We start from the raw sequence: 23,071 nt of genomic DNA on the forward strand, positions 1-23,071 counted from the left end.
AGGCTGTGCCACTAACTACCTCAGAGACCTGATCAATAACAGTGGTCTGGCTTTGAATTTTTTTAAACTTTACCCTTGCGGCTTTAGTTCAGCACTCCATCTCTATTCCTGAATCATCTTATGGAGAAAGAAATGCATGGAGAAGGATGTTTACTCTTTTGGTACCTTTACTTTAACAGATTTGCAAAATGGTCAACAACATTCAAATGGGCTAATTAAAATATGACCAAAACATGATCCCCCTCACAAAGACTTCAATCAAACCTTTATCAGGATGATATAGAAGCTATGCATTCCGTTGAGGTACCTCAGCTTGAAATTCCATATTATCTGACCTGGTAGCAGTGAGAACAATAATAATTTGATATGGTTGAGTTGTGATCAAAGGAATAGTTCTGCTGCTTGATGTGCCATGCTTACACTAAGAGGCTTGGCAGATGTTTTTCCCTCCAGTGATATCGGACCCCATATAGAATGGCCACGGTCACATTTAAACAGAACAGCTAAACCATCCACATCTGCTACAACATATTTGTTTCATTGTGATTTGACATTCAGGACACTCATCACACAGCCAAGATATAATTCCATTCTCAATGTTTGGGGATTGCCATTCCCATTTCTGTTTACATTTGGAGACACGCTGTGAATGAACTGATCTGCAATTGGAGGGAAATGTGATGTGACTGGAATGGAAATGTATAGATTTCTCTGGGTTTCAAGAGTAAAAGAGATGCCCAGATTACCTCGGGTAGCAAACGGGAGTGCAACTGGAAATGACAGTGTAGCTCCCACAAAGCTAAGGGTTGTCATGGCTCTGAGGTATACATCTAAACATCAAATAGGCTGGAGACAATTTCATATGATTGTACAGGAGCCATCGTCATCTAATGGCGATGAACAAGTGTTTGCATGAAAGACCATCATCTTCACTCTCCTATAGTCCCTATCGGGAGGAGGTACACTCTGCACAGCCAGAGTCCCTGTGGAGAGGCAGGACAGGATCGGCTACAGTATGAGAGGGAAATCATGATGGCCTTTGATGCGAACCCTTGTTCATCGCTATTAGATGATGATATAATGCCATGCCTCTCATTATATTTCAGGTCAATGGTATTGCTTCCTAAAGCTATTTTGAGTGATATAGTCAAGTAGGACGTGTAAGGATGTCGAATTCTGACATTTGATGAAGATATTTTTTGTTTTCAATAGAGCTTGCTAGCAGACTTCTGTGTTAGCATGACCACATTTGCATTCAGCCAAGCATCTGAATAATTGAAAAGTCATAGAACAACATCCATACCACCACAGTGTGTGTTATTGTCCGTGAGTCACAACCACAAGGCCATTCCACAGCAATACGAGCAATTCCATGATAACAGAATGACGCTATGACAGACGAATGACTTAGCTTTATCACTTTTGAATGTATGCCAAACAGAAAAACAATGATTGCAAAGTTAAACAAACCATTACCACTCGAGGACGACGTTTGAGAAATTCCACATAAAATTGGACACATTTACTTGGAAGCACAGTGCAGATGAAACGTTTTGTAACAGAAGGACAGCACAAACAGCACGACCCCGTCCTTCTGTTAACAAACTTTGTGTCTGCACTGCTCTTCAAGTAAATATGTTTTTGTAACATTGTCAGTAGAGTTGTATAGTCTGGGCAATCATTGGTTTTTGTTTGACATACATTTGAAAGCGAAAAATCGGAGTATCAGCATCATTCTGTTACTGTGGAATTGTCCATACGCTATTTTAGTGGTTCCCAGACTACACTGTTAGACTACACCTGGATGGCAGTATTATGTGTTGAGGCAGCCTGGGGTAGACTAGTATTGAGTAAATATAAACACACAGCGATAACAGGCAAGTTAACATATTAATTGGGGTCCCATGATTTTTTTTTACATCAATTTGTGGAGCAGAAAAAGATGGGGAACCCCTGTCCTATTTCCTCCAAAATGCAGTAGATGGGAATCTAGGTTCTGAATCCATACAGTGGACTTACAGGAGCGCCTGTAGGCTAGCCTGAGAGGAACAACTCCCCTTTGCCCCTGCAACTCTCTTAGAAACATGATATCATAAAACTGGTATGGATTCGCTGTCCATTCTGATATGGCAGACATGGGGCTTTGTAAATATGTATTTATTGAATACTGTTCTGTTTATGCACTTGTTGACTTTGTCAGCTGTAGTGTTTGCCTGCACAAAGTTATCTTACATGCATTCCATACATTTAGATCCTTTTGTAAACCAATCACTCCGATAGGCTACACAATACTCTTCTAAACTAAGTACAGATGTCCACTTACAGTGTACTGTATGAGTAATTCATTCTCTTCAGAATCCGAGGACACCTTGCCACGCCAAAAAGTATTATGTTAAAGGGGAGTGGACACACTAGGATTCAGAACGCCAGCTAACATGTTTAGTATTTGTGGATTGAATACATCTCTTGCTTAGATTTACTTCCGGAAGTGTTTCCATTCCCCTTTAATGTCTGTGGAACTTTCAATTTTTCTTCTGTCTCGTGAAGTGGTTTGACCTTAAGCTTCGAAACAGCATTTATTGATAACTGTTTATTTTTGTCATGTCTTGCAAAAGGCTCTACTTAAACTGGAATGGAAAAAAGTTTCCATCAAATGAGCGTCTATGTAACGGCTGTCGTAGGTGGAAGAAGGAGAGGACCAAGGTGCAGCGTGGTACGTGTTCATGATCTTTGTTCTAGTGTTCAATTACACTGAACACTAGAACAAAAACAACAACGGAACAAACGACACAGTCCTGTTTGGTACAGAGACAGAGACAGAAAACAACTACCCCCAACTCAAGGGCGAAAACAGGCTGCCTAAGTATGGTTCTCAATCAGAGACAACGATTGACAGCTGCCTCTGATTGGGAACCATACCAGGCCAAACACATAGAAATACAAACATAGAACAAAACATAGAATGCCCACCCCAACTCACGCCCTGACCAGCCTGAAAAAGAGACATAAAAAAAGGAACTAAGGTCAGAACGTTACAGTACACCCCCCCCCCCCAAAGGTGCAGACTCCTAAACCCATAGGTGAGGGTCTGGGTGGGCATCTGTCCGCGGTGGCGGCTCTGGCGCGGGACGTGGACCCCACTCCACCTTAGTCTGGGCCCACTTAGGGGGCGCCTTTGGAGCGGCGACCCTCGCCGCCGACCCCGGACTGGGGACGGACCCTTTCAGCGGGCCCCGAATAGACGGGAGACTCTGGCAGCGCCGGAGTGAAGGGCGACTCTGGCAGGGCCGGAGTGAAGGGCGACTCTGGCAGCGCTGGAGTGAAGGGCGACTCTGGCAGCACCGGAGTGAAGGGCGACTCTGGCAGCGCCGGAGTGAAGGGCGTTTCTGGCAGCGCCTGAGTGAAGGGCTGCTCTGGCAGCGCCGGAGTGACGGGCGGCCCTGGCAGCTCCTGACTGACGGGCGGCTCTGGCTGCTCCAGACTTTCGGGCGGGTCTGGCAGCTCCTGACTGACGGGCGGCTGTGGCGGCTCTTGACTGACGGGCGGCTCCTGACTGATGGGCGGCTCTGGCGGCTCCGGACTGACGGGCGGCTCTGGAGGGAGGCTGTGGAGCGTCCGGACTGGAGGGAGGCTCTGGCAGATTCGGACTGGAGGTACACACAGAAGACTTTGTTCGTAGAACAGGCACAGTACTCACCAGGCTGGAGAGATCTACTGGAGGCCTGGTCCTTGGAGGAGGCACAGGATAGACCGGTCCGTGGAGGCGCACTGGAGGTCTCGAACTAAGGGCCTGAACAACCCGTCCTGACTGGATGTTGATTTTAGGCCGGCGCAGGCACAAGACGCACTGGGCTGTGCAGACCCACGGGAGACACAGTGCGTAGGGCTGGTGCCATATAACCCGGACCGAGGAGACGCACTGGTGACCAGATGCGCTGAGCCGGCTTCATCCCTCCTGGCTCGATGCCCACTCAAGCCCGGCCGATATGAGGAGATGCGATGTAGCGCACCGGGCTATGTATGCGCACTGGGGACACCGTGCGCTACACCGCATAACACGGTGCCTGCCCGGTCACTCTCTCTCCACGGTAAGCATGGGGAATTGGCTCAGGTCTCCTACCTGACTTTGCCAATCTCCCCACGTGTGCCTCCCCAATACATTTTTGGGCCTGCCTCTCGGGCTTCCTTGCCAGCCGTGTTTCTTCGTACCGCTGGTTCACCTCTCCTGCTGCCTCCACTCTCCTGGCTGCCTCCACCTGTTCCCATGGGAGGCGATCCCTTCCAGCCAGGATCTCCTCCCATGTGTAGGATCCCTTCCCGTCCAGAATGTCCTCCCATGTCCATTCCTCCTTCTTACCACGCTGCTTGGTCCTTTTGTGGTGGGTAGTTCTGTAACGGCTGTCGTAGGTGGAAGAAGGAGAGGACCAAGGTGCAGCGTGGTACGTGTTCATGATCTTTTAATTACACTGAACACTAGAACAAAAATAACAAAACAGAAGAAATGACACAGTCCTGTCTGGTACAGAGATAGAGACAGAAAACAACTACCCCCAACTCAAGGGCGAAAACAGGCTGCCTAAGTATGGTTCTCAAACAGAGACAACGATTGACAGCTGCCTCTGATTGGGAACCATACCAGGCCAACCACATAGAAATACAAACATAGAACAAAACATAGAATGCCCACCCCAACTCACGCCCTGACCAACCTAAAATAGAGGCATAAAAAAAGGAACTAAGGTCAGAACGTGACAGTCTATTGTACACTAGATGTTCTGTTGTGTTTGTAGCTGGTTGAGAAAGAAGGACAATTTTCCGAACTACAGTTTGCGTAATAACATATATTGTAATATGATAGAAAGGGAAACTAGTATATATATATAAAAATAAACAGCAAACAGATACATGAGCATATAGTGTAACGGATCAGTGATCGTGACATGATCTTATAGTTTCATTTGTCCTGTTTTGTCCTACAGCCATTAAGCATTTACCTGTTGATGATGAGGACATACGCAGTATCTTCTCTAGCACGCCTGTTCAAACTACGAAAGTATAGTTCACAGAAGACAGAAACAAGACCACATGGTTGAGTAGTATTGTTTTGGGGCTAAAATCTTTCCAATGAGATCAGTCTCAATGTCCCCCGAAAGCATCTTGAGAAGCAGCTCCAGATTTGATTTCTGTAGCATGATATTTGGATTTACACAAACGGGAAGTATTGCGTTATCCTGAAATTGTATCTCCCAAATGAAACATATGGCCTCAAACGCTATGGTAACCACCATTCTTTTCTCTGTTATCTGCAGCTACAGTGGGGAGAACAAGTATTTGATACACTGCCGATTTTGCAGGTTTCCTTACTTACAAAGCATGTAGAGGTCTGTAATTTTTATCATAGGTACACTTCAACTGTGAGAGACGGAATCTAAAACAAAAATCCAGAAAATCACATTGTATGATTTTTAAGTAATGAATTTGCATTTTATTGCATGACATAAGTATTTGATACATCAGAAAAATCAGAACTTAATATTTGGTACCGAAACCTTTGTTTGCAATTACAGAGATCATACATTCCCTGTAGTTCTTGACCAGGTTTGCACACACTGCAGCAGGGATTTTGTCCCACTCCTTCATACAGACCTTCTCCAGATCCTTCAGGTTTTGGGGCTGTCGCTGGGCCATACTGACTTTCAGCTCCCTCCAAAGATTTTCTATTGGGTTCAGGTCTGGAGACTGGCTAGGACCTTGAGATGCTACTTACGGAGCCACTCCTTAGTTGCCCTGGCTGTGTGTTTCGGGTCGTTGTCATGCTGGAAGACCCAGCCATGACCCATCTTCATCTCTTACTGAGGGAAGGAGGTTGTTGGCCAAGATCTCGCGATACATGGCCCCATCCATCCTCCCCTCAATACGGTGCAGTGGTCCTGTCCCCTTTGCAGAAAAGCATCCCCAAAGAATGATGTTTCCACCTCCATGCTTCACGGTCGGGATTGTGTTCTTGGGGTTGTACTCATCCTTATTCTTCCTCCAAACACGGCGAGTGGAGTTTAGACCAAAAAGCTCTATTTTTGTCTCATCAGACCACATGACCTTCTCCCATTCCTCATGCATGATCATTGGCAAACTTCAGATGGGCCTGGACATGCGCTGGCTTGAGCAGGGGGACCTTGCGTGCGCTGCAGGATTTTAATCCATGACGGCGTAGTGTGTTACTAATGGTTTTCTTTGAGACTGTGGTCCTAGCTCTCTTTAGGTCATTGACCAGGTCCTGTCATGTAGTTCTGGGCTGATCCCTCACCTTCCTCATGATCATTGATGCCCCACAAGGTGAGATCTTGCATAGAGCCCCAGACCAAGGGTGATTGACCGTCATCTTGAACTTCTTCCATTTTCTAATAATTGCGCCAACAGTTGTTGCCTTCTCACCAAGCTGCTTGCCTATTGTCCTGTAGCCCATCCCAGCCTTGTGCAGGTCTACAATTTTATCCCTGATGTCCTTACACAGCTCTCTGGTCTTGGCCATTGTGGAGAGGTTGGAGTCTGTTTGATTGAGTGTGTGGACAGGTGTCTTTTATACAGGTAACGAGTTCAAACAGGTGCAGGTCTGTGAGAGCTGGAATTCTTACTGGTTGGTAGGTGATCAAATACTTATGTCATGCAATAAAATGCAAATTAATAACTTAAAAGTCATACAATGTGATTTTCTGGATTTTTGTTTTAGATTCCGTCTCTCAGAGTTGAAGTGTACCTGTGATACAAATTACAGACCTCTACATGCTTTGTAAGTAGGAAAACCTGCAAAATCAGCAGTGTATCAAATACTTGCTCTCCCCACTGTATGTCATGTGCCACTCTTTTCAGCCAGATAGGTTTGCTGTGAAGATCTCATCTCTCCAGTGAAAGGTTGCCGTTTAATCAAAATGTGTCACATTAATTCTGACAAATTCAAGCAATCCAGATTTCTAATAAAGCTGTCATATTCGCATCCTGTGACTTACTGTCTCCACTTTTCAAATTAATTCCAGTCATAACCTTTTGATTTATGAATGCATAATGTAAACGCTACAGGAGCTCTGACTTTTGCAGAAGGAAGCATGCTTATTGTTAGCTCTGAAAAGCACTTGTTTTGGATGAATATTGATTTTCCAAGGAGAAAAGAATCTCCCTCTTGGTTGAATAATTCATTCTATTAATTGTCTGTTGATTCACCTACCTTTTCTTTCCCCCTGTTCTTGGAGCGTAGTACGACAGGTCTTTTATGAGGTGATATCTGTGTGACATCAAAGAAAAAGAGCTCCATCTTACGTTTACATTGATTGATTATTTTGAAGAGGATTTAGTATACCAGACCATTTTGCTGTTTATATATTTATTAGTATTGATCAGTAAATCTACTTCTTTTTCAGAACTAAAGGTCAAGCAAGCTACTCCTCCTGCAGAACAAGGTATATCAGAACAGCCTGGTCTGTAATGATCTGAATATAAGTGAAAAAGAAACAATTATAAATAGTGAATTGCACATTTCAATGATCTATTCCGCTCTATGTAGTCTTAAAGCTATGCATTCCATTTTACAGTAGTGTGCCCTTGTATGCATTCATCCAAGCCCAAAGAGGCCACAAGCGAGCCAACGGAGGGGAAAGGTATTTATATACCGATAATAGATCAATATCATGCATGGTTATGGAGAAGTGAGAGCCATTCATTACTAACCCCTGTTCCTAACCCCTGTTCCCCTATGGACCAGATGCATTTGTATGACAAAATATTGGAGTGATTCTTTCTGCATTGCTTTAGTTTCGAATTCATCTTGAATGTAGAACTGGCTGTAGAGAGAAGCTTTATAAATGTCAAGAAGTATCCTCTGACATTGAGAGGATCTTATGTGTAGTAGACTCAACATCTGTTTCTGACTTATGGGTCTATTGGCAATACTTAAAACTTTGGTTTGGCGATATCCGTGTTGTAAGTTCCATTTGTGGCTTAAATGGTGTTGTTGACATACTAACTCTCAAGGAATGCGAAGTCCATTGTTACAACTTGCAGTGTTTCTTCCAAACATTCATTTCAAGTTCTGTAATGACAATCCTCAGTGACTTCATATTGCGTTATGGTTGGTGTTTCCTTGGTTTTGCTTCTCAAAGTCGCCATCTAGTGGAAAGGTTTAGATAAGCCATGCATTAGGATGCATTTCACTAACTGACGGTATATCTGTGACATATAGCTAAAAGTGTCAAGAGGGAATTAGCCAGGGGAGGTATGTTCGAGTCACTTTATCCTTCGTGTGGTTAGGAATAGCAGCACAGTGGTGTATCTCTTCTTGCTCCCTACGGAGGGTGTTGGTCCCTGTTGAAGTAAGAGCTTATATAGAAGTAGAGGAACAGGAATGCAAAGCCATTAACAGGCCCAGAGCAGCACTCTCAATATATAACTCTCAATGTGTAACAATGTGTAGGGCGGCTGGTAGCCTAGCGGTTAGAGCGTTGGACCAGTAACTAAAAGATCGCTCGAATGCCCTATGGAAAGTACTGTAAACTGTGATGCATCCATGTATGCTGTAAATTATATGCGGCAGTAACGCTGGTCTCACGTTTTGCATGTTTTTGTAAGCTTTCACTTGAAGTGTTCAGGTTTTTGTCTTGATAACATGTTTGTAACTGGAAGTACGTTGAGACCTCAGAGAGCATGGCAGTATTGAAGCTTGCTGCAATAGGCACAATGCTGGCCCCTGCTGTTTGAAAAGAGGCACATCTACATTGGTGATGGATACAGTATGTCTATATCTATACACTGCGTCGATGTGTTTTCTGTTTGATAGCGGTATGCTAGATAGGCACATTATATGAGCATTGCATGATAAAGTATGCACTCTGAGTTGTTGACTTTGTAGGATCTCAAGTGTCCTATTGCTTGTCTTGAAACGACCTTTTTCAGAGTAAGATAAAAGGTTAAAGACAATCGAAATTTAACACTGGTCTGTAAACACATTCATATTATATGTGTTAGCTGAGTCTGAGCCTAATTTAAAATGTATTAATAATATAATTTTTCAAAACTGAACTTTGTAACATGTTTGACTATACCAATTTTGTTGTCCACAGTTCAAATGGCCACTCCCGAGAGGAAGAGCTTGTGTTGTGAAGCTGAGATGTCATGTAGCTTTGAAAGTAGCATAGAGACTAGAGGGGACGGCTGAACCAATTCAATCTTAGTGCAAATCTGTTGATCTTTATACTAGTGGAGGGTCTTTCATTCTCTTCCGGATTGATCAGAGGTATCTTTTCAAAGTTAAAGATGGAACAAAGATCGAATTGTATATTCTTGATGGTTTATCCGCTTCACCTCTTTGCTACATTTGACATAAGCAGTTAGCTGTTCAATATAATAATGCCAATGATGATCTAAGCTATTTAAATGTTCGCACATTTTTCATTTTCATACATTTAAAAAAAATATAATATGGTTTTATTATAAAACAGCAATACATGCCTGAACGTGTTCTCAAAAAGCTTGCTTCCATCTTCGGCATGCAACTACAGTGCTAAGCAAGAATGTGGATCGAATGTTCCCTTATGTATTCTGCGTTCATTTTCAGAGGCAGAGCCCCCTAAAAAGGAACCAGTAGTGAGAGCTAAGAGAGGTACTATGTGTTTTCTGTACTTTTACTGTGTATTTGAATGTTGATCATACAGAATATTAGGTAAGGAAGAAACACAATGAAAGTAATAGTTGCTCGAGATATGAGAAAGAACACCAATGACACGTATTCATGATTGTTTTTCCCCTTTTCTGTCATAAAGAGCGTGACATGTGCAGGCCAGTTGACAAGGAAAAAAGGAGAGGTAGGAATCATCGATGTTTGCAGCTCGTTATCACATTTCTGAAATAGCAGATGAAAAATGTCTATAAGATGAACGGCAAGTGATCTTGGGCAATAGCCTACCCTATTGCTGCATTTCAACTGAATAACAGGGAAAAGCTGTTTGTAAATGTTGTTTGAATAAAACAAAACAAAATGAAACAATGAATAAATGTAATTATTCTAAGATCACTTTGTGGCTGAATCTCTGTATCTCCAACTATGTCATTTAACCAGAGGCTGCAAGGAAATTGGAATTAGAAGCGGCGATCAGGAAGAGAGGTAGGACATTCTGAAATACAGTACAAGCCCAAGGTGAATGACTTAGCCGTGTATGTACACATCTATTCAAATCTTCCTCAATGTCCTTTACACTGCAGAACAGTACATGCTTCTGTGTAGTTAGATGGAGGGAAAAGTGTATATTCGATGATTAAAAGGTATTCTTTCTCAGTGCCTCCCACCATTCATCAGTTCTAGTGGGGAGATGAAGGTCTTTAGAGCGGCGGAGGTGGGAAAAGACTTCAAAGTCACCCATCAGATGTAACCCCATTGTACCGTACCGTTTCCCTTTCCCTCCTTTAGAACTAAGACTTAAAAAGGAAGCGAAGGCCACAAAGGAAGGTAACTCAGTCATGCAATAATCACACCGTGGTTGTAACAGTCCTTCTGTAAAGGTACTTGTGTTATGTTTGTCCAACACCTATTCATTTTTTTTATCACATTGCAGAGTCTCATCATGTAGATGCTGGGGTGCCTGCACCTGCACCTGCGCCAGGTACATTTGTAGAGATAAAAATGTTTAGATACTGTAGCACTGTGTCATCTTAGGACACATTGCAGCAGTACAAGAGAACATGCAAGAATGAGAGAGAACATACAGTAGATACGAATCGGACCACCTTTTGAGCATGTTGTTTTTCTAACATGTACTTTGATAAAGCATTCTTTCAAGCAAAAGGTTATTGAATACATTAAACATATCGCAACGTATGTAGGTTCTGTATGAATGTGCGTTGTTGTATGTTGCAGTTCCCGCCTGTCAACCCACACCAGTCTACTGGCCATCATCATCTCCAGGCTGGTATTGTAAGTATACACGTATGCTCTAAAGCACCTCCTGAATATACTGTACAATATCAGTGGTATTTGTTTTTCTGTATACTGTATGTCACTCTTCTATTGCAGTATAATACAGTCCTGTACATGTCCAGGGTAATATATCCTTCTCAAACTTGACTGAAAAGGTGTTGATTCCATTTATCTTCCAGTGCATCATATATTCACAGACAATCCATTTCCACCTACAACTATGACAGGTATTTGGTATTATTTTAATTCTTGCCAATCAGGCATTTAATGTCAACATTAACGATATTTAAATGTGCCTGACATTTTGTTTGCAGAGCTCTGTGTTGTTATTTGGGCGAGGAGTTTCTCTTGACCATGTGACTAGACCAGGAAAACTTCCAGGCCCTAGTTACTAGGGCTGAGTGTTATTTGCGTCACAGCCTCTGTTTACTGTATGTCCTTACGTCCTTATGGCCTTGTATAGGTTTCTAATGATTATCTCTGGGTGAGTAGTGAGTAGTGAGTAGTGAGTAGTGAGTAGTGAGTAGTGAGTAGTGAGTAGTGAGTAGTGAGTAGTGTTAGCAACAACCATTTTGAAAATACTAAAGATTTACATCTTTAAACTGTTCTGTACTATGTTCCTTTATTGGTCTGTCAGCTCCTCGAGTTGCAGTGGCTTTTCCCAGCAGTCTCTTGGTGTTTCCTGGTGCTTCTCACCTCAAAGATCTTGTGTTTACAAAAAAAAAATACATGTAAAAGCCCTTTATTATTTTCAATTACATTCTGTCAAATGAATTACTTTTCGTGCACCATATTTTATAACTTCAGTACCATTTAAGTATAGTACATGGTTACCAAGTATGCAATGAAAAGGCATTGTACATAGAAGTCTAACTGATCTGTTTTCTTGCTGTTTAACATTATCTAACGTCCCTGGTTTAGTCCATAGTTGCTCACCACCTCAGCTACTTTTTTCTCCTTGTCGTCACATGCAATTGTAACTAGCTAACCTTGTACGTAATACATGATGAGATATGTCATCTGGGTTCCATTTGAATTTACAACTTCTTTCCATCATCTCCACTGCCCATTCCAACAGCTCATCCAGCTCAGCCATTTTACCAAGCTCCTCCAGCTTATCAAGCTCCTCCAGCTTATCAAGCTCCTCCAGCTTATCAAGTTTATCAAGCTCCTCCAGTTTATCAAGCTCCTCCAGCTCAACCAGCACCAGCTCAACCAGCACCAGCTCAACCAGCTCAACCAACAGCTCCAGTTCTACCGGCTGAACCAGCACCTGCACCAGCACCTGGACCAGCACCTGGACCAGCACCAGCTCCATCGACTCAAGGTAATTATTATCTCAGAACGTTAACTCTAACTTAGTAGCTGATATTGGAACTAGGTCATCTTTCTCTAAAGGGACAGAGTGCTTGCAAATAATATGAATATTACTTTTCCACAAAGATAGAAACAATGCTTATATTCCCTCCATGTAAATTAAAATGCTCATATTCAATTCAATATTTTATTTATTTATTGACCCTTTATACTGTGCTTGAAAGGAAACTCTTAACAGACTGTTTTTCCATTGAAGAACCACAGGCTCCCAAAGAAAAGGCTGCCTCCACAAAGAAGGGTACGAACATATTGTGTTGATACAAAAGGATAACTTATATAACTTGTTCATGTCTGATCGGAACACATTCCTCTTCACTCTTAGTTCCAAAGGAAAAGACCAAGGCAGCTGCCTCAAAGACGGGTAAGAGAGACTCTGTACATACCAAATCATCCTTCACACTAACTGGAAACTGTGTATGTTCAGTACTCGTTATGTAAATGAACTCAATGGTAAGAGTTTCAGTGTTAGAAGTTACTTCAGGCAAAGGTAAGATAGCTGCTTATAAGTATTACACCATAGCAGACACACATCGATCAGATTTTCTACTTATATTTTGTCAATCATTCATTTTTTCCCCCCCCAGAGTCTCCTAAAGGAAAAGTTAAGACGCAAGGTAAGTGTTTATACAATTGAACGGGATCATTGCTTTCTGTATTTAAATAGAGTCAGATAGTTTCTATTTCTTTCTTTCCTTCTAGAACTTGCGGTGTCCAAAGGGAAGTTCAAACCAGCTGTTGTGAAGAAAGGTACCGTTTTTACTCCGTACATTATTAATAACATGCTGCGTACTTGACATTTATTTGAAAATGTTGACCATGATATTTTCATTCCAGGAGCTGTTGTCTCTGAAGAAAAGGCAAAACCTTCCACGACAAAGAAAGGTACTTCAGCGTAGGTTGTAATATGTATACACAGGCATTTTATATATGTCTACCTTTTAGAGTTGTTCAGTGTGTGAATTTAAGTTTTTTTGGTCTGTGTTCTGAGTTTCAGAGGTTGTTGTTTCCAAAGATAAAGCTAAAACAACAACTGCCAAGAAAGGTAACAAATATATTTAGTTGCCATGGGATTCTCAGAGCAACATTGAGTTGTATGAATACTGTATTTTGAATGATGAAGCATATATTTTTTTATTTTCCTTTGTCTCAGATCCTGTGGAAAAGGACAAGGACAAAATAACTCCTCCAAAGAAAGGTAACATCAACTTAGATCAAGTTTTTACAGTCAACAAATTACCATATGTTCTAAGTATGGATATATATATATATTTTTTAGAGCCTGCAATCTCCAAAGAAAAAGTCAAGGCAACCACTAGCCAGACAACCACACCCTCTACCAAGAAAGGTAATACTGTATTTCACAAATGTTAACTTGAGTAAATGTTCACCATGGATTGTAGTTAGACACGTATTACATGTATTCTTTCTATCAGAACCATCTGCTGCAAAAGCCAAAGCCAAATGGTCGCTTGTAAAGAATGGAATAGCGCTTCCTACATCCTGCTGGGCTTAATTAACTTGTTCAATCAGGAGCCTTATTATCTTTTTGTTTTATTAGTATGTAATGTGATAAATAATAGAATCTCTGCCCTAGTTGTTTTCGAACCCGAGGCCCCTAAAGAGAAAGCCACTCCAAGAGTCCCCACTATGAGAAAAGGTAACCACACAAATGTAGTGGTGCCAATGGCAAAAGCCACCGGAAGAGTTGTCGCTATAAGACCCACGTCTACGAGAAAAGTTAGCCACACAGCAATTGAAATGTTTTTCACACTAAATACAGATTCTTTTCAGTTAGATACAATGAAAATTGGAATCAGGCTGTCTAACTGTGCTCACACTTTTAGGCCCCTGCAATGAAGGAGAAGCTAACTCGCGCACCTGAAGCAGGCACAGTAAAGTGCATCAGTCCCATCTATTAGTGTGCAGAGCAGAAACGGAGTATTATGTCTTTCACTGTTTTCCCTTTGCATTTTTATTACGTGGTACATGAATAGAAACGTCTTCCCATCAGCAAAAGAGAAACCGAAAGTGGCAGAGAGAAAAAGTAAGAATGAGTTGACTTATGCTTCGAGTGGACTTTTGAGTTTTTTTTTGTGGAAACAAACAGGTTAACACTTCAAGGGAAGTTACAGGTAGTTGCGAGCAGATACCCATATACTTCCAATCACGGCGCTAATGTTGGTTAGCATTGGCTGGCGAACTTCCTTCATACTGGACACAGAGACATAAGAATGGTACCCACTAATTCGTCTGACTCTGGGGAAGTTGTCAAAATCCTGAAGTATCCATTTTTAAACAGCTGAAACACCTAATGGTTATGAAACCTACAGGATGACCCCTATTAGCAGAGTGGGAGCTTGGTTTTTTACACAATATATAATAATATGTCACTTGCAAAAAATCCTTCAGAAGGATGCTGCAACATCTCTAATACATCCAGTTTTTCCTCCAGTTATCTCTCGATGTTAATAAGATTATGCTATTCCATTTCCTCTGTTGGTGAATACCGTCATCGCGTGCTCAACCCTCCATCACATTACTATGGCAACCCTTCCCCGAGGCCCACAACATGGATGAGTTTATTTCCTCGCTCAATTATTGTATTGGCTAAACAAGTATGAACAACCTCGGAAATGCAGCATACCGAATAACTGAATACGTGTTCTGCGGAGCATGGAGCGATCAGGTCATGTATGTAGGTTGGAGTCTCTCATACAGGCATCCTGATTGTCTCCACACTCTCCTGAGCAGTTAAATGTAGGGTTCAAATGTTTACCTGACATTTCTTTTTTTGTCTACCCTCGGCATATGTTCTGCTCCTTCCACCCAATGCCTAATTTCCTCCCTGTATCTAGCCCATTACCATAGGATCCCTCTCTGAATTACCTCCCTGTATACTGCCTGCGGTTTGTCTGCATGGTAGAGCAAAGTGCCGATTTACTGACCTGGGTAATGGGTTTGGAAGAACTTCACTCCAGATGTACAGTAATTCCCTTCAAGGACTTGAACTCTAAAATCAAACACAAACAGTGGGACATCTGTGAAAACAAAACAAACATGGTTAACTCTATATGGCTTTGCTGTGTTTTGACTACATTGATGATAAGCATACAGTAGGGTGAAATAGGGTGTCATCTGGGTATTACATATCCTTTTGCATAACTGATGAATCTCTCTTCATTAGAATGAATAAGTGATTTCAACGGTTTTTAACTCCCTTGTCTAGTTCCAAAGAAAGAACCTGGTAGCTTTGTGAGATTCTCAAAAGCTGGCCTTTAACCCTATAAAACACACTTCTGTGCGATTTACCCTGGCTTTACCCTGAGGCTGTTTACACCAGCCAAAGATGAATTTAAAAAGTCCCCTTTGCATTGTTTTATAGAGCTTTGTGCTGAAACGTATCTTGTAAAGGGTCACATGTTGGTGTTGTTGTAGATTGTTGTGTAGGCAAAACAAGTAGCTAATGACGGAACATTTTATCTGTGGAGTTTCTTAGATTGGATTCTTATTGGGGTCAAAACCCAGACTCCTGTTGTATGTCTTGCTGCACTGCAGGCAATACATTGTACAGCACTGAAATCCGATTTATACATTCCCACACAAGGTTAGGGAAAGAGTATGCGTAGAGTATGTGTAATGTAACATCTTCAAAGAGTTTTTTATAAAAGACGGTAATCTATTTGGATTTGTGATATAGATGGACCCGGTGACTGCTAAGACTGGCATGTTCCTACTGTTTGACGTTTTCACAGCTAGATTAGAATTCATGTGTTTGATTAGAATGCATGTGTTTGATTAGAATGCATGTGTTTGATTAGAATGCATGTGTTTGATTAGAATGCATGTGTTTGATTAGAATGCATGTGTTTGATTAGAATGCATGTGTTTGATTAGAATGCATGTGTTTGATTAGAATGCATGTGTTTGATTAGAATGCATGTGTTTGATTAGAATGCATGTGTTTGATTAGAATGCATGTGTTTGATTAGAATGCATGTGTTTGATTAGAATGCATGTGTTTGATTAGAATGCATGTGTTTGATTAGAATGCATGTCACTCATATACATCTTTCCTCCTTGCATAAGAAGAAGACAAGGTGAAGGATGTGAAGACATCAGGCGGTGGGTTCTGTTCATATAAAAGTATATAAATGCTAGGATCTAGTTTGAATAGATGTTGCTACTGAATTCAAAACGTGGTTGTAAAAGCTAGCTACCATAGCAACATGGACGCAGTATACCATATCTGTTTACACAACTACAAACAGACTCTTCTTTTATCTTCCAATAGAGCGATCAGATATTACAGTCTTTGTTTGACTAAGCTTCATCCTTTAGCTATGGTGTGTATGGGATGGGCTGCAGCGTCATATTGCACAGGCCAACAACACTAGATTCCATTAGGGGGATGTTCTATTGAGTGAACCAGTGGATTCTTGATATTCTAGTCCCATCCCTTCCTGACCCATCTTCCAAATCACTCTCTCCTCGCGTCCTGTGTGATTTGCCTCACACCGTACCCTGAACCGTAAGCAATACTTAATCCTTATTGTCAGTATGATGGCTATCTACATGTAATGCATGTATAATATTAAAGCAAAACGGACTGATTTACATGTATTTTAAGACCTGATTGAGCAGCAGTTACTTTTAAATAAGGGTTGTAGTCATGCTTGTGTTCACTGCCATGTCCTTCCCACTCTCTGCACTTAGGGTATGGTAAACGAGCATACAGTACATTATATATACTGTACCATATACTATAACACTGTTGGTAATGCACAGCTCCAGTGTTTCCCCTATATTCATTTAGCAACGGTGGGCCACTCCCAAAAATGTGATGTCATTTTTTTGGGGGTACATATTTTAATACATTTTCGGGATGGTAAAAATTGTTTTCAGTGCAAATGTATGCTGCTGTTGAATTTTAAAAAAGGATTAGATGTTATCAAACCTAGCTACTATAGCAATGTCTACGCCGTGTATCTGTTTACACAACTACAAACAGCATCTCCTTTTATCTTCCAATAGAGCGATCAGACATTACAGTCCTTGTTTGACTAAGCCTCATCCTCTAGCTATGGGATATTTGGGATGGGCTGCAGCCTTTCATTGCCAGGCCAAAAACACTAGATTCCAGTAATGAACTGAGCTGAGGAAAAGTGGAAATCCGGTATTGACCATGTGAAATGCAGCCTATATCAAAGTGCGGCTGCCAAGACTTTTAATCAATAAACCTGAGGCAAATGGCTCAATTTAATGAATGACCTCAGGTCAACTAGAGTGATCAATCAATAGATTGTGATGCGGCATTGAGTTCCTCCATGCCATTGCAGTCCCTCCTCGACATAAATACGTAAAAGACTAGAATTGTTTACTGGGTGCATAGTTCATTCTCCAACTTTTATTGACGGTCACGTGTCATCGCAAGGTGCACAGATTGACTTATAGTTGTCATGAAACGCTTTGAACGCTGTTCGTGAATGACTTGTTCAAGTTTCAACTAATTCAAACGCTGTTTGCATAATTACAGTTAAGTAAGACATTGTCGCTGAATAGTGTACATGGTGCAAAACCTTTATCTGATCCCGGCATACACCAAAATGCTTGTAAATGTGTCATTGTATTGTTATTGTAAATGTACTTAATGGTTTTATTTGTTTTCTTTCAGCCAAAGCTAAAGCCACACACTCGGTGAAGACGGCCCAGCCCACTAAACCACGTAAGTAAATGTTCAATCCCGAAGCAAGACATCTCCTTTCTTTCGATAAGCAGGTCACTTCCTGTCTTTTGTTTGTTTACCACGTGAATCCGTGTAGGACTTAATGCATTCCTTCTCTTGCCTAAAAGTGGAGCAGCAACAAACGAGGGGTTTCAAGGGTTTGAATACATCTATCATGCTAAATAGCACCATCAAATGTGTTGTTTTATTTTTATTATTCATTGTTTTATTGAGGAGCTCCTTGTCCATGGATCAACCTTGTAAAATGTCATATTCTAATCACTGGATGCCCTCTTTTTCTCTATTATAGTGTTTTGTAAAGCGGCACATTTTTTATTGAATAGCATGCCACGCATAATGGTATAGCATTATAGTGATAGGTTAACTACATGCCAGCATCAGTTAACTTTCTCATGCTTATTAAACACAAAACACTAGTTGACAAGAAGAAATTGGATCTGTCAAACGCCATGACTTTAGACAAAGGCCCGGCAGAATTACTTTGGGTACTCGACAGCGCAGATCTGTTTTGAATCAGCGTTGCATGATTCTCTTTCACATCAATCATTATGTACATTTTCCCGGAACAAACAACACATGAAAAATAAAACCAGTCTCTCGTCACTTGATTAGAGAGGACGTTTATGCATGGCAAAACTGCAATTACAGCCATGTCACTTTGTGTTACAGTTTGAAGAGAAAATGTTTGAGATTATAAGCAGAGTTTGAAGAACAGGTTGACTGGCATTTGTATCTTCTCATAGATAAAGCTGAGAAGGCTGAGAAGACTAAAAAGACTGAGAAGGCTGAGAAGACTGAGAAGGCTGAGAATACTGAGAAGGCTGAGAAGACTAAGAAGACTGAGAAGACTAAGAAGACTGAGAAGGCTGAGAAGGCTGAGAAGACTAAAAAGACTGAGAATACTGAGGAAACTGAGAAGACTGAGAAGGCTGAGAATACTGAGGAGACTGAGAAGGCTGAGAATACTGAGAAGGCTGAGAAGACTGAGAAGGCTGAGAAGAAAGCTGTGAAAGAGGCTCAAGGTATGTTGGCTCAAAGTATCAAATGATACCTTTCCTCAAACAGTTCATACATTATTGATGTCTTTTGATTATTTATGCTTGATTCTTTTTTCCTATGATTTCAGAAAAAGAAGTAAAGACCCCTGGTAAAGCAAGTGAGTAAATACCAATGCCTTGTGCCTGTGCTTGATTCAAATGAGAGATACGGATGTAGCATGCTGGTGCTCTGTCTGATGCATTTACTATTTAGGATTATCTCCGTGTGTGGTCTCAGACTAGTAAAATCCAAATGTAATGCGTAAAACATTGACTGCTACGGTAGTCTGGAAGTGGGAATCATATACATGTGATTTTTTTATGAGTTCATATTTACACACCATTTATACAATTGATGTGATGTTGATCATATGCAAATATGATTTTTATTAGTTAGCTACTGTAGCAACAGTTTCCCTTGCGATTTCACATTACAATGATCATATGTTTACCATTTCTAGAGATTGGAGCAGAATCTTCTTTAGCTTCTACTCAGGACTAAGGTAGTAGCTATATCTTCCACTCCACTGGTCAACTCAAAAGAGAATAGGATTCTCTCTCTCTACTGTTAATTGCTCTGTGGTGATTTATTGGGAGTAAATTAATCGTGTTGATGATGTGCTATTAAACACTGTTCACAGAGCCAGCATTTAGTTATTGAGAGAGATTATGCCTAGTGATAAATAGTAATAACACTTACTGGATTTTAAACCAAATGCATTAAATACATTAGGGGGATGTTCTATTGAGTGGCCCAGTGGATTCTTGATATTCTAGTCCCATCCCTTCCTGACCCATCTTCCAAGTCACTCTCTCCTCACGTCCTGTGTGATTTGCCTCACACCGTACCCCGAACCTTAAGCAATACTACATGTACTGTATGTATAATATTATAGCAAAACGGACTGATTTATATATATTTTAAGACCTGCAGCAGTTGCTTTCTTTTAAATAAGGGTTTTAGTCATGCTTGTGCTCCCTGCATGACCTTCCCTCTCTCTACACTTAGGTTATGGTAAACAAACATACAGTACAGGATATGTACCATGTACAGTGCCTTGCGAAAGTATTCGGCCCCCTTGAACTTTGCGACCTTTTGCCACATTTCAGGCTTCAAACATAAAGATATAAAACTGTATTTTTTTGTGAAGAATCAACAACAAGTGGGACACAATCATGAAGTGGAACAACATTTATTGGATATTCCAAACTTTTTTAACAAATCAAAAACTGAAAAATTGGGCGTGCAAAATTATTCAGCCCCTTTACTTTCAGTGCAGCAAACTCTCTCCAGAAGTTCAGTGAGGATCTCTGAATGATCCAATGTTGACCTAAATGACTAATGATGATAAATACAATCCACCTGTGTGTAATCAAGTCTCCGTATAAATGCACCTGCACTGTGATAGTCTCAGAGGTCCGTTAAAAGCGCAGAGAGCATCATGAAGAACAAGGAACACACCAGGCAGGTCCGAGATACTGTTGTGAAGAAGTTTAAAGCCGGATTTGGATACAAAAAGATTTCCCAAGCTTTAAACATCCCAAGGAGCACTGTGCAAGCGATAATATTGAAATGGAAGGAGTATCAGACCACTGCAAATCTACCAAGACCTGGCCGTCCCTCTAAACTTTCAGCTCATACAAGGAGAAGACTGATCAGAGATGCAGCCAAGAGGCCCATGATCACTCTGGATGAACTGCAGAGATCTACAGCTGAGGTGGGAGACTCTGTCCATAGGATAACAATCAGTCGTATATTGCACAAATCTGGCCTTTATGGAAGAGTGGCAAGAAGAAAGCCATTTCTTAAAGATATCCATAAAAAGTGTTGTTTAAAGTTTGCCACAAGCCACCTGGGAGACACACAAACATGTGGAAGAAGGTGCTCTGGTAAGATGAAACCAAAATTGAACTTTTTGGCAACAATGCAAAACGTTATGTTTGGCGTAAAAGCAACACAGCTCATCACCCTGAACACACCATCCCCACTGTCAAACATGGTGGTGGCAGCATCATGGTTTGGGCCTGCTTTTCATCAGCAGGGACAGGGAAGATGGTTAAAATTGATGGGAAGATGGATGGAGCCAAATGCAGGACCATTCTGGAAGAAAACCTGATGGAGTCTGCAAAAGACCTGAGACTGGGACGGAGATTTGTCTTCCAACAAGACAATGATCCAAAACATAAAGCAAAATCTACAATGGAATGGTTAAAAAATAAACATATCCAGGTGTTAGAATGGCCAAGTCAAAGTCCAGACCTGAATCCAATCGAGAATCTGTGGAAAGAACTGAAAACTGCTGTTCACAAATGCTCTCCATCCAACCTCACTGAGCTCGAGCTGTTTTGCAAGGAGGAATGGGGAAAAAATTCAGTCTCTCGATGTGCAAAACTGATAGAGACATACCCCAAGCGACTTACAGCTGTAATCGCAGCAAAAGGTGCGATTAACTTAAGGGGGCTGAATAATTTTGCACGCCCAATTTTTCAGTTTTTGATTTGTTAAAAAAGTTTGAAATATCCAATAAATGTCGTTCCACTTCATGATTGTGTCCCACTGGTTGTTGATTCTTCACAAAAAAATACAGTTTTATATCTTTATGTTTGAAGCCTGAAATGTGGCAAAAGGTCGCAAAGTTCAAGGGGGCCGAATACTTTCGCAAGGCACTGTATATTTCTTATATGTTTTATATGGGCATACTGTATATGGTGGAAATATATATGCCCATATATGCTTATATATGTATATAAGTGTCAGCTTCATTAAATAGTACCCACAAAACACCAGTCTCAACGTCAACAGTGAAGAGGCGACTCCGGGATGCTGGCCTTCTAGGCAGAGGTCCCCTGTCCAGTGTCTGTGTTCTTTTGCCCGTCTTAATCTTTTATTTTTATTGGCCAGTCTGAGATATGGCTTTTTCTTTGCAACTCTGCCTAGAAGGCCAGCATCCCGGAGTCGTCTCTTCACTGTTGACGTTGAGACGGGTGTTTTGCGGGTACTATTTAATGAAGCTGCCAATTGAGGACTTGTGAGGTGTCTTTTCCAGCTACAATAGTCATTTACAATATTAACAATGTCTACACTGTATTTCTGATCAATTTGATGTTATTGTAATGGACAAAAAATCTGACCCCAAACTTTTGAACGGTAGTGTATGTCTCATACAGTATATGTTTAAATATACAAGAATTGGCCCTTTTCATATATGTGACATATATTTCTTTATATTGACTATTTTCTACATTGTAGAATAATAGTGACAACATCAAAACTATGAAACAACACACATGGAATCATGTATTAACCAAAAAGGGTTAAACAAATCAAAATCTATATTATATTTGAGATTCTTCAAAGTAGCCACCCTTTGCCTTGGTGAGAGCTTTGCACACTCTCGGCATTCTCTCAACCAGCTTCATGAGGTAGTCATCTGGAATGCATTTCAATGAACAGGTGTGCCTTGTTAAAACTTAATTTGTGGAGAAGAAACACATGTAAGATAAAGAGAACATAGAACAGTTAGGGGTTGGGTTTGGGCTCGGGCTCGGGCTCATACATCAATGTGAAAAGATTCAGTTTAATAAGAAATCCTTGACCATTAATGCCCTATTTACAATGATTGACTTGTAAATTCAATTAAGGGATAGTTCACTTGTTTACACCTTATAGCCAGTCAGATGGTTCCTTACCCTGAAAGCAGTCTATGGGCCAGTAGGAACTGTAATCCATAATTCAAAGTTGTTTAAATAGTCACTATTAACTTGAGGGGATTTAGCCACAAACATGTAACTTAGTCAAATTTGTGTTTTTTTGTTAGCCAACTGACTATTTGGTGTAAAAAAGTTAACTATCCTTTTAACATCTTCACTTCTATTAAATAGAAATTGACCCCAACCTGTTATGGGGTATTAATTTTTAAAGGGATACTGACAGATTTCGAGATTTAGGTCATTTTT

At 41.0% G+C, this 23,071-nt stretch overlaps 1 protein-coding gene across 9 annotated transcripts in view; it reads left to right on the plus strand.

Moving 5' to 3' along the window:
• Positions 1-23,071, plus strand: part of trdn (triadin) — a 50,057-nt gene that overhangs the window by 22,466 nt on the left and 4,520 nt on the right. For 6 of the 9 annotated variants that reach the window (XM_024377977.2, XM_024377975.2, XM_024377976.2 and 3 more), the window contains 21 exons: positions 7,413-7,451; positions 7,584-7,649; positions 9,602-9,646; positions 9,807-9,848; positions 10,103-10,147; positions 10,451-10,489; positions 10,596-10,643; positions 10,898-10,954; positions 11,137-11,184; positions 12,036-12,284; positions 12,531-12,572; positions 12,657-12,695; positions 12,919-12,948; positions 13,034-13,081; positions 13,169-13,216; positions 13,323-13,376; positions 13,485-13,529; positions 13,611-13,679; positions 18,006-18,056; positions 18,821-19,099; positions 19,204-19,233. In XM_024377977.2, the coding sequence (XP_024233745.2) occupies positions 7,413-7,451; positions 7,584-7,649; positions 9,602-9,646; positions 9,807-9,848; positions 10,103-10,147; positions 10,451-10,489; positions 10,596-10,643; positions 10,898-10,954; positions 11,137-11,184; positions 12,036-12,284; positions 12,531-12,572; positions 12,657-12,695; positions 12,919-12,948; positions 13,034-13,081; positions 13,169-13,216; positions 13,323-13,376; positions 13,485-13,529; positions 13,611-13,679; positions 18,006-18,056; positions 18,821-19,099; positions 19,204-19,233 (1,413 nt within the window). Of the gene's footprint in view, positions 1-7,412; positions 7,452-7,583; positions 7,650-9,601; positions 9,647-9,806; positions 9,849-10,102; positions 10,148-10,450; positions 10,490-10,595; positions 10,644-10,897; positions 10,955-11,136; positions 11,185-12,035; positions 12,285-12,530; positions 12,573-12,656; positions 12,696-12,918; positions 12,949-13,033; positions 13,082-13,168; positions 13,217-13,322; positions 13,377-13,484; positions 13,530-13,610; positions 13,680-13,928; positions 16,457-18,005; positions 18,057-18,820; positions 19,100-19,203; positions 19,234-19,575; positions 19,618-23,071 lie in introns of those variants that run through there. The other 3 variants (XM_024377978.2, XR_006079262.1, XM_024377973.2) reach the window with 3 other exon arrangements.

The sequence above is a fragment of the Oncorhynchus tshawytscha genome, linkage group LG18 (genome assembly GCF_018296145.1).
Source record: "Oncorhynchus tshawytscha isolate Ot180627B linkage group LG18, Otsh_v2.0, whole genome shotgun sequence".
NCBI lineage: Eukaryota > Metazoa > Chordata > Actinopteri > Salmoniformes > Salmonidae > Oncorhynchus > Oncorhynchus tshawytscha.